This window comes from Podarcis cretensis (genome assembly GCF_951804945.1).
Source record: "Podarcis cretensis genome assembly, chromosome: 6".
NCBI lineage: Eukaryota > Metazoa > Chordata > Lepidosauria > Squamata > Lacertidae > Podarcis > Podarcis cretensis.
The window spans coordinates 94,618,605-94,636,863 of record NC_137175.1 but is presented as its reverse complement, the minus strand read 5'-3'; the positions used below and the strand labels follow the sequence as shown (position 1 = coordinate 94,636,863).

The 18,259-nt window shown below is 43.1% G+C and overlaps 1 protein-coding gene across 1 annotated transcript in view; it reads right to left on the bottom strand.

Annotated features, from left to right (window-relative positions):
- LOC307218726 (sterol O-acyltransferase 1-like) overlaps nucleotides 1–17,884 on the bottom strand; it is a 36,879-nt gene extending 18,995 nt beyond the window's left edge. Inside the window, exons 1-5 of the mRNA XM_079981500.1 lie at nucleotides 17,378–17,884; nucleotides 13,594–13,731; nucleotides 10,356–10,414; nucleotides 7,523–7,668; nucleotides 7,388–7,447 (exon numbers count right to left, since the gene is read on the bottom strand). Of these exons, the coding sequence (XP_079837626.1) occupies nucleotides 7,388–7,447; nucleotides 7,523–7,668; nucleotides 10,356–10,414; nucleotides 13,594–13,714 (386 nt within the window). The 5' untranslated portion in view covers nucleotides 13,715–13,731; nucleotides 17,378–17,884. The remainder of the gene's footprint in view (nucleotides 1–7,387; nucleotides 7,448–7,522; nucleotides 7,669–10,355; nucleotides 10,415–13,593; nucleotides 13,732–17,377) is intronic.
- Nucleotides 17,885–18,259: the final 375 nt, after the last annotated feature.

Sequence of the window (18,259 nt, the reverse complement as noted above, 5' to 3'; positions counted from 1 at the left end):
GGGGCGTACAAAAAATATTACCAACGACAGCTACCTGTTTAACCATCGGAAATCTTGCCCTTACAGGAACTCCCTTTTTCTCGGGCTTCTATTCAAAAGATACAATTATTGAAACCATAAATAATCCCACCTGAACACCTGAGCCCTTATACTTTCACTTTTTGCAACAATACTAACCGCAACCTACACCTTACGAATAACTTTTTACATCCAATTAAATACACCACGAACAACAACATCCATTATAAATGAAACACCCCGACCCTTACTAACCCCCTTATTCGTCTTGCCATTGTAAGCCGTCTAACAGGCCTAATCCTCATAGCCACTGTTTTACCAACAAAACCAACTCCAACTACTATGCTAATCTCTATAAAATTATCCGCCATCATTGCCATCATGCTGCTTTATGCAGCTTTTTTGCCTCCTTCTACACCTGCCGCTTTACTTGTACTTACCGTACTACATGTGATTATCTATTTACTATTATGTATATAGTGCATTAACTGATTTACCCCATGAAAAATTAAATATACATTATCCTATAGAGCCATTCATTCCAGTCCCGCCTGCCCAGTGACTCTTTAAATGGCCAAGATATCCTAACCATGCAAAGGTAGCATAATCACTTGTCCCTTAAATAGGGACTGGAATGAATGGCTAAATGAGGACTAAACAGTCTCTTATAATATAATAATAATAATAATAATAATAATAATAATAATAATAATAATAATAATAATTTATTATTTATACCCTGCCCATCTGGCTGGGCCTCCCCAGCCACTCTGGGCGGCTTCCAAAAGAATATTAAAATACTATGATACATCAAACATTAAAAGCATCCCTAAACAGGGCTGCCTTCAGATGTCTTCTAAAAGTCTTACAGACTAGCCAATGAAATTGATCCTACAATACAAAAGCTGGAATAAACCCATAAGACAAGAAGACCCTGTGGAGCTTCAAAACCAAGACCATTAAATCATGCTTCCTTAGGTTTTTAGTTGGAGCGACTTCGGAGCATTAAAAAACCTCCAAAATATGAAACTAATTTCATCAAGATTAACACACCAAAAATAACCCTAAGATCCAGCAATAACCCGCATATTGTCTGATCAATGAACCAAGTTACCCCAGGGATAACAGCGCCATCCCCTTCTAGAGTCCATATCGACAAGGGGGTTTATGACCTCGATGTTGAATCAGGACACCCCAATGGTGCAGGCGCCATAAAAGGTTTGTTTGTTCAACGATTAAAGTCATACGTGATCTGAGTTCAGACTGGAGAAATCTAAGTCGGTTTCTATCTATGCGGCACTGTCCTCAGTACAAAAGGACCAAGATAGTAGGACCTATACCAAAAGAACGTCCCAATTAAAACTACTGACCACCGCTGAAGTAATAAACATGCCACCCCTCCACCCCAAAATTAGGGTTTATTAAGGTGGCAGATGCTGGAGGAGACTCAAGAGTCCCATGGACTGCAAGAAGATCAAACGTATCCATTCTTAAGGAAATCAGCCCTGAGTGCTCACTGGAAGGACAGATCGTGAAGCTGAGGCTCCAATACTTTGGCCACCTCATGAGAAGAGAAGACTCCCTGGAAAAGACCCTGATGTTGGGAAAGATGGAGGGCACAAGGAGAAGGGGACTACAGAGGACAAGATGGTTGGACAGTGTTCTCGAAGCTACCAGCATGAGTTTGACCAAACTGCGGGAGGCAGTGGAAGACAGGAGTGCCTGGTGTGCTCTGGTCCATGGGGTCACGAAGAGTCGGACATGACTAAACGACTAAACAACAACAAAGGTGGCAGAGTCAAGTAATGCAAAAGACCTAAAATCTTTCTACAGGGAAGCAAATTCCCTTCTTAATAATGCATAAATTTATATCCTATATTATTAATCCTGTTACATACATCATTCCCATTCTCATTGCCGTAGCATTTCTAATGCTACTTGAACGCAAAATTTTAGGCTATATACAACTCTGAAAAGGTCCAAACATAGTAGGCCTTTCGCATTTTACAACCAATTGCTGATGGAGTAAAACTATTTATTAAAGAGCCCATTCGCCCAACATACACATCCTCTATATTATTTATCCTGGCACCAACTTTAGCCCTTTTACTAGCCCTCATAACATGAACTCCAATACCAATACCACACCCCCTAGCAGACATAAACTTAGGCCTTCTATTTCTTCTTGCCCTCTTAAGCATAATAGTCTACACAATCTTATGGTCCAGATGAGCATCTAACTCGAAATACGCCCCAATAGGGGCCCTACGAGCCATTGCACAAACAATCTCATATGAAGTTACCCTGGGCATTATTCCACTTTCAATTATTAGACTGACTGGCACCTTCACACTACACACCCTTATCATTACGCAAGAACACATTTGACTAATCCTACCCACATGACCCCTCGCAATAATATGATTTGTATCAACCCTAGCAGAAACAAATCGTGCACCATTTGATTTAACTGAGGGGGAATCTGAACTTGTCTCAGGGTTTAATGCCAAATATGCAGCAGGACCGTTTGCACTGTTCTCCCTAGCCGAATACATAAACATTTTGATGATAAACACACACTCATGTATTTTATTATTTAGCCCTACCATAACCACACAAATAGAATTATTTACAATTAACCTAACAGCAAAAACTACCGCTGGATTCTTATGGGCTCGAGCCTCTTACCCACGATTTCGTTATGATCAGTTAATACACCTCCTATGAAAACAATTTCTCCCTGCCACACTAGCACTGTTCTTGTGGTATATTTCACTTCCAATCTCACTATCAGGGTTCCCGCCACTAAATTAATAACTATTACCAAGATGTGTGCCTGAGAAATTAGGGATTACTTTGGTAGAGTAAATCACAGGGATTTATAATCCCTCACCTTGTCTAGGAGAATGGGATTCGAACCCACACCTGAGACTCCAAAACCCCCTGCTCCCACTATACTACCTTCTAGTAAAGTCAGCTAATAAAGCTCTTGGGCCCATACCCCAAAAATGTTGGTTAAACCCTTCCTTTACTAATGAGCCCCTACATCTTATCCATTTTAATTTCCAGCTTGGCCCTCGGAGCTACCATTGATTTCTAGCCTGAATTGGACTAGAATTAAACACCCTAGCCATTATCCCAATCCTGGCCAAACAACATCATCCACGAGCCACTGTAGTCGCAACAAAATATTTTATCATTCAAGCAGTGGCCTCATCCATCATTTTATTTTCAAGCATTCTTAATGTGACACACTGGAATTTGAGATATTACTCAACTCACCACGCAACCAACCCCCACTATACTAACAATTGCCCTAGCCATAAAATTGGGACTGGTTCCCATACACTTCTGACTCCCCAAAGTCATACAAGGCATAACAACTGCTCTAATTATTGCAACATGACAAAAATTACCACCAATATCTCTACTATATATAACTTCTAATCAACTCACAACAACAATTTTATTACTACTAGCTATTTCCTCTACCTTAACTGGAGGATGATCTGAACTAAATCAAACCCAACTATGAAAAATCATAGCATTTTCGTCAACCGGACACCTAGGCTGAATAGCTGCCATCTCCCCTATCTGCCAGAAACTACTTCTTCTAACCTTAATAATTTATCCATTAATAACTACCTCCATGTTCCTAATTTTCATCACTTCAACTGCAAAAACCGCCAAAGATTTTGGAACAATATGAGTAATCTCTCCAGCACTCTCCACCATCACAATAATTACCCTTATAGCATTAGGGGGACTCCCCCCATTAACTGGCTTCTTACCTAAATGATTAATTCTTGAAGAATTAACTACCAACCACCTCATCCCACTAGCAACTGCCCTCGCCTTAACCACTTTACTAAGCCTAAAATTTTACATGCGCTTAACTTATACTAAGCTTCCCGTCTTGGCCACAGGAATTACAATGCTACTAACAGATTGAAACCTAAACACATCATTTTTTGACCCAGCAGGAGGAGGATACCCAATTCTCTACCAACACCTATTTTGACCTTTTGGTCCTCCAGAAGTATACATTCTCCCTGGCTTTGGCATAATTTTCCATATCGCCACATACTATGCAGGGAAAAAGAACCATTCGGCTACATAGGTATAGTGTGAGCCATAATATCAATTGGCTTTCTAGGCTTCATTGTATGGGCCCACCACATATTTCCCGTAGGTATGGACATTGACACCCGAGCCTATTTTACCTCAGCCACAATAATTATCGCCATTCCTACTGGAGTAAAAGTTTTTAGTTGACTCGCAACCCTTCATGGCGGAACAATTAAATGGGATGCCGCTATACTTTGGGCCCTGGGATTCATTTTTTTATTTACGGTAGGCGGCCTTACAGGTATTATTTTAGCCAACCCCTCATTAGATGTTATTCTTCATGATGCCTACTATGTAGTTGCCCATTTCCAATATGTCCTATCAATAGGAGCTGCATTTGCAATTATAGGTGGATTGGTCCACTGATTTCTGCTCTTTACAAGTTATACTTTGCATTCCTCATGAACAAAAATTCAATTTGGCGTAATATTTACCAAAGTCAACATAACATTCTTTCCACAACATTTCCTCGGATTAGCGGGCATGCCCCGACGTTACTCCGACTCTCCAGAGGCATACACCTTCTGCGATACTATTTCATCAGTTGGCTCCTTAATTTCACTGACAGCAGTAATTATAATAATATTTATTATCTGAGAAGCTCTGGGAGCTAAACATTAAGTACTTACCCTCGAATTAACAAACACAAACTTGGAATGACTTCTCGGCTGCCCGCCCCCATATCATACCTACGAAGAATCAGCCTATGTACAAACCTCAAGGGAGTGGGGACTTGAACCACCTCTAACCACTTTCAAGCCAGTCACACAGCCTCTTAAGTTTCTCTCCTTATGAGGTCCTAGTAAATAAATTACATAGCTCTGTCAGCGCTAAATTATAGGTCAATTAAGCCTATGTGGCACACCCAGCACAACTAGGCTTCCAAAATGCAGCCTCCCCCATTATACAGTGGTACCTCACAAGACGAATGCCTCGTAAGACGAAAAACTCGCAAGACAAAAGAGTTTTTCGTTTTTTGAGTTGCTTCGCAAGACGAATTTCCCTATGGGCTTGCTTCGCAAGACGAAAACGTCTTGCAAGTTTGTTTCCTTTTTTTAAAAACCGTTAATACCCAGGGTGCATTCAGGGGGTGCAGTTGCGACTTGATTTCGAGGAGCAACTCATAGCACGCGGTGTGGTAGCCTTTTTTGAGGTTTTTGAAGACTTTGGTGATTTTTGAAGCTTTTCCAAAATCTGTGCTTCGCAAGACAAAAAATTCGCAAGACGAAAAAACTCGCAGAACGAATTAATTTCGTCTTGCGAGGTACCACTGTATAAGAACTTCTTCACTTCCATGACCATGCATTAATAATTGTTGTTTTAATCAGTGCCTTGGTACTATATATTATTAGTCTTATATTATCAACAAAACTCACACTAATACTATAGATGCCCAAGAAGTGGAAATAATCTGAATTATCCTCCCCGCAATAATTTTAATCCTAATTGCACTCCCCTCCCTCCAAATCCTTTATTTAATAGATGAAATTAACAACCCTCTTTTAACTATTAAAGCCATTGACCACCAGTGATACTGAAGCTACGACTATACAGACTATGAAAATCTGCTGTTTGACTCCTACATAGTCCCAACATGCGACCTACATCCCGGAAATTTCCGCCTACTAGAAGTTGATCATCGAGTTGTAGTCCCAAGAGAATCCCCCATCTGAGTTTTAATCTCAGCAGAAGATATCCTGCACTCATGGGCAATTCTAGCACTCGGCATTAAAACAGATGCAGTCCCAGGTCAATTAAATCAAACAACCTTAATTACATCTCACCCGGGCCTATTTTATGGCCAATGTTCAGAAATTTGCAGATCAAACCACAGCTTTATACCTATTGTAGTAGAATCAACACCCCTCAAATACTTCGAAGCATGATCTAAAATTACAATCTCCTCATCACTAAGAAGCAAACTTACAGCACTAGCCTTTTAAGCTAGAGAGGGAAATCTGCTTCCCTTAGTGACGTGCCTCAACTTAACCCAGACCCCTGATTCCTAATTTTCATGCTAGCCTGAGCAACCCTTATTGCTGTAATAATGACATCGGGGCAAGTCCTTTGCCCATGCAGTTTGAAATCAAAACTGGGACAAGGCATTGCAGGCACCAATGGTCAACTGTGCCAGCAAACCCAGTTTCCTGTGCCTGCGTGGTTTGAAATCAAACCACGTAAGCAAAGGCACAGGGCTTCGTAGGCACTGCCAGTCAGCTGACTGGTGGTGCCAGCAAACCTGCTTTCAGTAGGGAACTACATCTTCACCTGTCCCACAGGTGTACCCAGTTTGAGGAAGGTGGCCTTGTGGGTCAAATTAGGATGCCGAACAGGCTAGAAACTCCACAGAGCTGCTGTAGACCACATTTCACTTGGACACTCTCGCATTTTGCATCAACTGAAGCCTTTTGTAATCCCCACTCCATGCTATGTAAATATTTGGGTCTCACAGGCTTAGAGTGCTTATTATTCATTTATTATTAAATTGATAATCCCACCTGGCCTCCAAAGGAGCCCTGGAGAACACAGGACTGTATCATATCCAAGTCTGAACCTACATTGGCCAAGGTACCATTCCGTTATGGGTTCTCCTAGGCAGTATATAAAAGAAGTTAGGGACAAACTTTATTGGAGAACCAGACCACCCATGAGGAGTTTGGATTACCCAGCAATAGACATTCTATTCCAGGCATCCCCAAACTCGGCCCTCCAGATGTTTTGGGACTACAATTCCCATCATCTCTGACCACTGGTCCTGTTAGCTAGGGATGATGGGAGTTGTAGTCCCCAAATAGTTGGAGAGCCAAGTTTGGGGATGCCTATTCTATTCTGTTGACCAGTTTCTACAGAACAGAACAGCCTCTGTGAATCCAGAATCCAGCCACATCCAAGTTAGAATTTGGGATGTGCAATAGCCAATTGGCTAGAACAGGCTTCCTCAACCTCGGTCCTCCTGATGTTTTGAGACTACAATTCCCATCATCCCTGACCACTGGTCCTGCTAGCTAGGGATCATGGGAGTTGTAGGCCAAAAACACCTGAAGGGCTGAGGTTGAGGAAGCATGGGCTAGAACACTTATAAAGGTTAGGAATACCTACTTTCAGTCTACACAGTATAAAAATGAATGGGATCTACTGGGAGGGAGAAGCGAGATGTGAAGATAAGCCACCCACTGGATCAAGGCAACTTTAACTTTAGCAAGGGCTCTAGTAAAATTTAAAATTTAATTAATATACTCACTCAAAGACAGACTTTCTAGCAACAAAAACTTTTCCGTGTTCTGGAGGTGCTCTTAATTCCCTGTGAAAAGAATAAATATTCAGCAACAAATCAACATATCAACTCTGCTTCAGGCTCAGCCAAGAACCAACTTACTTGCTTTTGAAGCCACCGTCTTTCTCTGAGCACACGGCTGGGAAGGCAGGGGGCGAAGACTCAAGCTGCACGGACTTTGCAATCAAGCCATTCACGAATTCTGTAAAGTGGCTGTCGATTCGCTGCATGAAAGCTGGCTTCATTTGCTGATAAAATTTGGAGGGAGGAAGGAATAAAAAAGAGAACACCTTAAGTATACAGTGGGACCTCGGGTTACATACGCTTCAGGTTATATACGCTTCAGGTTACACACTCCGCTAACCCAGAAATAGTGCTTCAGGTTAAGAACTTTGCTTCAGGATAAGAACAGAAATCGGGCTCCAGCAGCACAGCAGCAGCAGGAGGCCCCATTAGCTAAAGTGGTGCCTCGGGTTAACAACAGTTTCAGGTTAAGAACAGACCTCCGGAACGAATTAAGTACTTAACCTGAGGTAACACTGTAATTGATAAGTATTGCCTGGAATTTGCCTGCTAAAATGGCATGTTACTCTTTACCTTCAAATGCAAGGCTGACTTCCTAACACCATGCTAACAACAAATCATGAACGTGTCTCATTTCCTGACAACTGACCACATGTTCTTGGACCCCAGTCAAAGTCACGGCCAGTGGGGACAATGGTCAGCGCTGATAGGACTTCCTAGTCCAGCAACATCTGGTTCCCCATTCCTGGTTTAAGCCACCTATCAGCAGCTCCCCAAGAATGAGGAAGCAAAGTCACCAACTGCAGAGCCTTTCTAAGAAAATCATAGTTAGCCTAGCTGCCTCCCATCTTGCTTACACTCAACATATCTGACAGAAATCTGACCAGAAAACTGACTTGTTCTGCAAGAGCTTTTTGTTTTGTTTTTGTTTTACTAGTCAAATACCAACCATATGCAAAACACATTCTATTAGTCTATTAAATTTAAGGAAAGCTGAGAAGTCTAAGAACAGGATATAAGAAGGCACCATGGTCACCCACAAAATGCTCAGTTCTGGTTAACTCCCCACCATACACACACAGATTCTTTAAAAATGAACAGCTAACAGTTTAATGAAGTTGCTTCAGAGGTGGAGCCCTGGCTAGCAGAACCCAAGAAAAAGGTCTCTCACAACTCTTCCCATTGGAGGGAAGAATGTCTAAAGAAATTAAACAGGGAAACACATTTCACTTAGGATTTCCCACGCATTTTTAGAAGTTTAGCACTAAGATTGCTTTGATGTGGCATTTTATTTGGGCGGCAGGGGCAAGGGCAGCAACAGCAGAGAGGAATACTCTTGTACTTCCAGAGTTATTAAAAAATAGAAGCTGTGATGGCTGACATTAAGCAAGAAGAGCAAACAAGTGTGATAGGAAGTTTCCGGGCTGCTTTGCTCAGCGCAGGGTGTTTTGTTTGTTTGATTGATCTGCCATTGCCGCTCCACACAGTCAACAAAGAATGATGCCAAGAGAGAGTGAAAAATAAACAAAGAGAAAGAACCAAGAGAAGGGAAAGCAAGCTACAGGGTTTCTGCTGCACAGGGCAAACAGCACCTGAGCAACAACAGAGTTCTTGCTTTCCATGTAGCCCTGGGAATTTGCCTGGGGAAAGAGGTCACCTTCTGTTATCCATTCACATATTGCAGACACAGCCCCAAAAGGAAAGGACTTTGGGGCTCTTTTTCCCTGAGGCAGTTGACATGCTGGCAAGACCTGTTGGGCTTCACTGCTGCCCCACCTGAAACTAGGAAGATGTATCCTGCTCTCCTCTATCTGCTCACTACCAGGAAAAAGCCGGTAGGTGGATAAGCCGATTCCCAGGGAAGCTTCTCCACCACCTTCCCACTATTTAATTCCTGCTAAGTTCAAAGACTCAAAAGGGTACCCAGCAATAGTTCCAGAGCCACATGTGAATCCTCCCTACAGTCCAAAGCAGTAGCATGCAGGAACAGCCTAACCCCACAGCCTTCCAGTCCCACTTTACCAAAACATGGATATGCAGCTCTTGTGGCTCTAGCTGCACTAAATATGAGCAGCAATGCTTTGGCTAGTGGTGGATAGCCAGTCTGTGAGACTTTCTTCTTCTTAAAATAAAAGACTTTTATTTTTCACATACAACAGCAAATATCTGAGAACTTATCTGCTTTCTCATGCACTCACAATTCTCTTTTGTCCTGCTTTTTCTTTTAATGCAATTAAACACACATTTCTCTCTCAAGATTTCTAAATGCATTTTGATATGCTTTCTTAGCGAAGAACTGGAATATTTGAGAAAGGTGGAAGTGGGTAAATGGTTTAAGTTTCAATCTGGCCAGGAGGTGCAGATCAGGTTGTTATTGTTGGCATCCATCTGTCTCAAGAGACAATGGGGTGTGCCTCCGGGGATCAAACCAAATCAGGTTATTCATACTGGAATTCACAAAGAATGAATTCTTTAAGCATCCCACTTGCTAACAGACTAGAGGAGGAAAGCAGCCTAGCCGCCACCTGTGCCCTACAACAGCAGCTAAAGGTTTCTACGGCATCAGAGAAAAGCATGAACATTTGAAGGGTTGGGGATAATAAAAGTACAAAGGACTGTAATGGTTCAAATAAAATAAAATGTCAGAAGCCCTAGTTTTGATTTTCTGAGGAAGCATGATTAGATAGTTCTCCAGTTTATAAGAGCTCACAGGAAAGTGAGCATTGTTTATAATTTTTGCATTTGAGGAAATCTTTCAGCAGCCCCAGTTTCAGTGACTCCCAATTTACAGGATTTAGGATTTCTAACAGGCCCATTCTATGCATAGATCTGTCACAAATGGGAGGTTTCTTTGGCTGTCTAGGGATTCCTCCTTGTCAACTCATATTAACTTCAATTCAGATAAGTTTACCTCAGCCTCCACCAAAAGCTGCATCTTTCGAGTGACCGAATGGTCAACGTCAACATGACCTAAGAGGGAAAAAACAAACCGTTGCTGTATTTTCACTGAGAAATACAATAAATAAATAAATATAAGTTGTCCGCAAGTATGAAAGGCAAAACAGGAAAAGCATGCAAACTGGAAATTTAAAGTATTTTAATATCAGTGCTGCAAATAAGTCCACAAATGTTACTAGCCCTCAAAATTTCACTTATTCCCCTACCCAGAGGTACCTGTATTAGTTGTCCACTACTGACCAAAAGGAAAAACAACCTATTCCAATTTCCAAGGCTTCGCTTCTGAGAGTGTATTAAAACCATAGTTAATTGAAAACTGTTTGAAAACTGTTTCATTTCTTTCAAAAACTTCCAGATTCAAGGGTAGCACTGAGTTGTTTGAATGCCCTTCCTTTCAGTAAGGTTCCAATGCCAACCATCCAATGCCAATGCCAAACATCTCCTAAATCAGGAAGGGGTTCGCATTGGAATCCCTTGCTAAAACAAAGCAGGGAGTTTTCATGCAAAGCCTTTCCTGAATCCAGAAATGGCCTTGCAAGCCACATTGGACCCCTAATAGGCAAATCTTATTCTACTGGCTGAAAAGATGTGGTTGACCACAAACTTGACATGAGCCAACAGTGTGACGCGGCAGCTAAAAAAGCCAATGCAATTCTGGGCTGCATCAATAGGAGTATAGCATCTAGATCAAGGGAAGTCATAGTGCCACTGTATTCTGCTCTGGTCAGACCTCACCTGGAGTACTGTGTCCAGTTCTGGGCACCACAGTTCAAGAAGGACACTGACAAACTGGAACGTGTCCAGAGGAGGGCAACCAAAATGGTCAAAGGCCTGGAAACGATGCCTTATGAGGAACGGCTAAGGGAGCTGGGCATGTTTAGCCTGGAGAAGAGGAGGTTAAGGGGTGATATGATAGCCATGTTCAAATATATAAAAGGATGTCACATAGAGGAGGGAGAAAGGTTGTTTTCTGCTGCTCCAGAGAAGCGGACACGGAGCAATGGTTCCAAACTACAAGAAAGAAGATTCCACCTAAACATTAGGAAGAACTTCATGACAGTAAGAGCTGTTCGACAGTGGAATTTGCTGCCAAGGAGTGTGGTGGAGTCTCCTTCTTTGGAGGTCTTTAAGCAGAGGCTTGACAACCATATGTCAGGAGTGCTCTGATGGTGTTTCCTGCTTGGCAGGGGGTTGGACTCGATGGCTCTTGTGGTCTCTTCCAACTCTATGATTCTATGATTCTAAGATAGAGGCGGCTTTGCCCTCCCAGACTTTAAATTATATTATGAAGCTGCATGTTTGGTATGGATTAGGGACTGGATGAAGTTGGAAAAGCAAGAAGCATTAGAACTGGAAGGACATGACAATAGAGTTGGTTGGCATGCATATCTTTGGTATGGGAAAGGGAAAGTACATAAAAGTTTTTACAAGCACATAATTAGGAAATCACTAATGAGAGTATGGGAGAGATATAAATATTTATTAGAACAGAAGACTCCTTGGTGGCTTTCACCACATGAAGCTTTACAGCTTAAACCACTTGGAAAGAAAGGAAAGCGGCTTACGTATGCTGACTTGTTAAAGGGTCAAGAAGGAAAATGGAAATTAAGAGATCATTTTCAGAGTTGGTTACATTATTGGCAACTACACGAGATATACAGAGAAGATAACAAGAAAGGATTCAGTTATACGACATCTAGATTTCAGAAGGAAGTTGTGGAAGGGAAAGTAAAGTTGCTGAAAGGCACATATAGGATTCTGCTAGAATGGGAAACAAAAGATGAGGAGGTGAAATCAGTCATGATTAAATGGGCACAAGATATAGGCCATAACATAATGTTTGAAGATTGGGAAAGATTGTGGAAAATTGATTTAAAATTTACAGACTGTTCTTTACTGAAAGAAAGCTACAGTGGTACCCCGGGTTACATACGCTTCAGGTTACATACACTTCAGGTTACAGACTCTGCTAACCCAGAAATAATACCTCGGGTTAAGAACTTTGCTTCAGGATGAGAACAGAAAGCGTGCTCCGGCGGCGCAGCAGCAGCAGGAGGCCCCATTAGTTAAAGTAGTGCTTCAGGTTAAGAACAGTTTCAAGTTAAGAACAGTCCTCCAGTACGAATTAGGTACTTAACCCGAGATACCACTGTATATGAAAATGATGTATAGATGGTATATACCACCAGTACAGATAGCAAGAATGTACAAAACTGGCTCAAATATATGTTGGAAATGTAGGAAAAAAGAAGGGACTTTTTATCATGTGTGGTGGGATTGTAGCGAATTTTTTTAAAAATTTGGGAAATGATATACAATGAATTGAAGAAAATGTTCCAATTAACATTTGTAAAAAAGCCTGAAGCATTTTTGTTAGGGACTGTAGGAAAAAACCTGCCAAGGAAATTGAAGAACATATTCATGTATGCGACAGTGGCGGCAAGAGTGTTAATAACACAAGGATGGAAGAATGAAGAAATCCCGACAAAAGAACTGGGGCAAGGGAAATTGATAGACTATGTGGAACTGGCGGAATTGCCGCACAAACTGCATGATAAGGACAACTGTGACTTTAAAGAAGAATGGGAACCTTTTACAAAGTACTTAAAGAAACAACAAACTGAATTGGACTCCTTGGCAGGTTTTGAATAAACATACACAAATTTATTATTGGTAACTCAGTAGAAGGCAGTTTCACACCCAGCTTGAATGTGAATAAACAAGCTTAGCAATGAATGCCAGTATTCATATTTTTAGGCAAATATCTGGTAGCTGTTGAAACAAAAACTACAACACGGATAATTTAGGTATAGATACTTTTCCTAGTCAGGTCATACTAGTTCTCTAGAAGAATCCCCTCCGCTGGCTTCACAAATTTGGCACACAGCTAAAAGAAAACTAGTCAGGGAATAAATACAGTGCTAAGGTCAAGTTATTAGCACAAGGCAAACACGCTCAGAACTGGCTGAGCACCACGTTGAACTACACCACCAAAGATACATGCACTGGGTTGTAGTCAACAAAGTTTGATTCAGAGTAAACCCACTGAACATGGTGAACGCTGGAAACAATTGGATTCATATTTACTTCAGATCTTTTGCTCACATGCAGATTTAAAATCATTTCACTGCTTATCATTTCATCTGCTAAATCAGGTAAGATCTCTGCAGTTACTGATGAAGAAATCTCACCATTGCTTGATTGTGGGAAAGACCCGTCTGCTTCATGCCTCTTTGACAAGTCTCCTTTCTCTTCTGCAGTCTCATAAGTTGATCGGCGATTCCTTACGGAGATATTTTCTTCACCCACCATGGTGTCAGGCTAACACACTGTAGAGGAGAAAACTTACTCTTATGAAGTACCTCAGCTTTTTATGACCATGCATTTATCATTCTTTATTATATGATGTATAATTACAATCATTCTAAGAACTTCAGTGCTCTCTCAATCTTTCTTTTACAAAACAAGTCCCTAGGCCTCCTGGCTGCCAGAAAACATTTCTAAATACACCACTTCAGACTGATGAAAGTTGTGAAAGTAGAGGATAGGGTTTGTTCAAAACCACAAACTATTCCCTTCACTCTCTGAATCAGCCTCTTTCAATCTTGGTTGGGTCCCCAGATGTTGTTGAACTACAATTCCCATCATCTTTGACCACAGGTCTTCCTAGCTAGGAATGATGGGACTTGTATACATCTCAGGATGTATGGTTAAAAAGCTGCCTTAAACTTGTATCTTTCAAAAGATTTGTTTTGGTTGATTACACTGGTCAACAACAAATTTGTTGTCTGCGTTTTTTCAGCTGATTTAGGATGAATCTGATGCGCTGAATCCAAAAATCACATTGGTTTTGCTCAATCAGGTCAAGTTTTTGAGCTATGGCCACATGTCTTTTTTACGTTTTTGTTCACATGTACGCTTGTGTGGAGCATTTTAGAAGAAGTTGGTGGGGGTAAAATGCCTTGTCAAATAATTGTTTTGATTGGAAATGATTATTTTAATGACAAGAAGTATTCAGGTCCGATAATTCTGGGTGATTATGTCGAAAAGGGATCAGTTTGAAGTCATAAAACCTCGAAATCTTCCATAAATTGGTCCAGCAAAGCATAAAGTTGGGGGATCAAAACTAAGTTAATGGGGCAGCCACCCCACGAAGTATCCTGATCTTCAATCAGCACGTCGTCCTGTAGCTCATTGTGATGAAATTCCAGTGCCTATGTTCGGAGAACTTCCTGACATTAGTGACGAAGATGCCTCCAGTGTTGAAGGACATGAAGAAGAAGAAGTGGTTCTTGAAGATGATGCTCCACATCCATTTTCCCAAAAGGAGTTGAATGATCTAGTTCGTGACCTCAGCTTGTCAAAGGACTCTGCCGAACTGTTGGCATCCAGATTGAAGGGAAAAAACCTCCTCTCTGACAGTGCTCACATCAGCTTCTTGCTCAACAGGCATCAAGAGTACCTCCGTTTTTTCTCGGAAGAGACGGACTTGGTGTACTGTGCAGATATTGTGCAGCTTCTGCTCAAGCTTGGAGTGCCACAGTACGAACCCAAAGATTGGAGACTGTTCATTGACAGCAGCAAGCGATCACTGAAATGTGTTCTGCTACACAACGGCAACCAGTTTGCCTCTATACCCCTCGTTCACTCGAGTACACTGAAGGAGAACTATGAAGCGGTGAAGTATGTGCTGGAGAAAATTGGTTATTGTCAGAGCTGCCTCTAGGTCCCAGCTCACAGAGGACCAACGCCAGGCTGTCGCTATGTACAAAAGTCTTTATTGAGGTTTAGTTTCCATTTCAAAGCCGCAGCGCGCAGCTCTACGTCTTAAAGCCTAGACCGACGAAGTCCCGTCTGAGTCTCCGCCCCTTCCACACCAGTTTAAGACTCTCGCTTTGCTCCACCTCTTCCTAAGTTCCTTTCTCCTCTGGGCCCTCCTGCCCGCTAGGGTTTCATCCTTTCTGGACTCCTCTGACGCTGACCCTGATGATTCTTCCCCCTCCTTCCGGCGGGCTTTAGGACCTGGTTCCCTATCCGGGCTACCTTCTGTGCCGCTCGCCTGTACATTTGAACTTGGCGCGCGCGCCCAGCCGGCAACTTTCCTCTTGACCGTTCCCTCGCTCTCCGATGGAGGCGTGGCCAACCCTGACTCATCTTCTCTCGCTGGTGGTGAATATGTGGGCTCTGATACCTGGGACTCCTCCCCCCCACTACGCTCTGGTGGGGAAGCTGGTCCTGATTTCCAACTGCTGCTCTGGGAGTCCCCGCTGGCCCCTTGCTTCTGGGGTGTCCCCCTTGGGTCCCCCCTTGCCCTGCCCATCGGCGCCCCCTTCTGTGAATCTTCCGATTCGCTGGAGAGGTTCATGGAATCTCTCGGGCTGCTGTCATCTTCTCCTACGCTGCCCTCGGATTGCTCCCCCTCGCTCTCCATCTCCTCTCCTCCCTGCGCTCCCGCTGAGTCCCTGACAGTTATGATCAGCATAAGTGGTTTATTTGTGTTGACCTGAAGATGGTGAACTTATTGTTGGGACAACAGTCTGGCTTCACCATGTACCCATGTTTTCTGTGCATGTGGGATAGTAGGGACCGTGCTCAGCATTACACGAAGAAGGACTGGCCTGTGCGGGAGGAATTGGTGCCTTGCAAAGAAAGGAACGTCATCAACGACCCTTTGGTAGACAGAGACAAAATACTCTTCCCACTGCTGCACATCAAGCTCAGCTTAATCAAGCAGTTCACCAAGGCTCTGAACAAGGATGGTTACTGCTTCACTTACTTGTGCCAGGCTTTTCCAGGATTGACCATGGAGAAGTTGAAAGCTGGCATCTTTGACGGTCCTCAGATCCGTCAGCTCATCAGAGATCCAGAGTTCAGAAACTCAATGAACGAAGTGGAACTGGAAGCGTGGAAGGCATTTGTTCTGGTAGTGAAGAACTTTCTTGGCAACAATAAGGCCAGAAACTACGCAGAACTTGTCAACAACATGCTGACTGCTTTCAGAAACCTGGGCTGCAACATGAGCGTCAAGATGCACTACCTATTTTCACATATGGACCGGTTTCCTGAGAACCTGGGTTCAATGAGTGACGAGCAGGGGGAGAGATTCCATCAGGACATGAAAGAGATGGAGACCAGGTATCAGGGTCGCTGGGACGCAGTCATGATGGCTGACTACGGTTGGACTCTGAAGAGAGACCTCCTTGCCGCTGAGCATTCCTGGAGTTCCAAGAAACAGACGTTCAAGCCACAAAGTTTGAAAAATGGTGAAGCAACATACAATTTACGTGTACTTACCTTTATCAATGCCCACCATTCAGTTTACAGAAAACCTGACCTGATGGAGAGAAACGGATGCCATTTCCTGATTCAGCAGTGCAAAAATACCCTAAATCAGTTGTAGAAATCTAGACAACATTCAAAAAGTAAAAAATTGTTGCCCAGTGTTATTAATGGAAGTTAAAATTGCAGGAAATGTTATCTGACCCGATCTTTGTTCCTTTAAAATCTTCCATAAGGATAAGATTTCGCCATTTGCAGCCCTTGTGTTTAAGGTGACATCTCAGTTTGGTGGGATAAATCACACATACACAGCACTTTTTTGCCGCCAGTTCTGATGATCCTTAACAAACCTTTTGCCCAACTACACAGCCCTTTCCCCAAGCTGTAATTAAACCAGAAATCGTACAAATAACCAAAGTTTTCCATTTCATCCAAGTTAGAAAACTATGCTTCCCACTTCCCAGCTTGGAACCCGGTGGGCTCAGCCTTTACGCACGGGAAGGAGAGGAGGAAGAGGGGGCCGACAGGCTTCCTTCGCTCCATCTCCTCTCCCCGCACACCATCGCTCCCTCTCGACGGCCACCGGGGAGATTCAGGAGGGCTACCTGCGCCCCCTCTCCCGGCCCTTCGCCGCCCCTCGCCCCTCGCCCTTCGCCCCAGTCCGAGTCTCATCACCACCGTCCCCGGAGCGCCCACCTGAGTCTCCGTCTCTCTCTCCTCCTTGCGTCTTTTGCAGCTCCGCAAGCGGAGGGGAGCGCTATATGGCTTGGCTCCTCCTCTGCCTTCGTCAGGGCATGTAGGCGAAAGAGGAGGCGAAGCCGGAGGAGGAGATGGGAACAAGATACGTCGCTGCCCCCTTTGGAAACAGAATGGGGGACTAAATCACGCGGGGGGGGGGACCTTTGGTCCTCCAGATGTTGCCAAAGGACAACTCCTAGCATCCTTGGACATTGGCTATGCTTGCTAGAGCTGATGGGAGGTTGGGAGCTTTGAGGATGGGAGGTTGTTCAGCAACATCTGGAGGGACAATGGTTCAGCACACCTGGGCTAGTTAGCTAATCCAGCAGTGCTTATGTTTCAGTCGAACAGTGCCACCTAAAGGCACCTTGCAGAAAACTGTACAGTTGGGAGATAACGGTAATGATTCAAGGCAAGCTGACGCAGGAAACTGTTCCACGGCGTTTAATACAGCTTGTGCCAAGGGAAGTGTTCGTAGTATGGCAGCCAGCCTCATGAGATTTTTTGTGGAACTAGAATATGGCAACCCCATTTTGGAACCAGGATATGGCAAGCACCTTGTCACACAGGGCAGCCAAAGAGGGCAGTTTTAATGGTAGAAAACAGCAGACCCATTGCTAGTCTGTAACATGGGCACAAGGGCAGTAACTTGTGCAAGCAGTTTTTCTTTCTATTTTTGATTAAGAAATAGGCTTATTGTAAACCACCCTGGAATCTACTGGATGAAGTGTTTTAAATAGTAAATACAGGCTCCACACACACCATATGTAGGGAATGACTTAACTGGTTATCTTGTATGTCTCCTGAATCCTGCCTTCTGTGTATTGCATGGAAGCCATT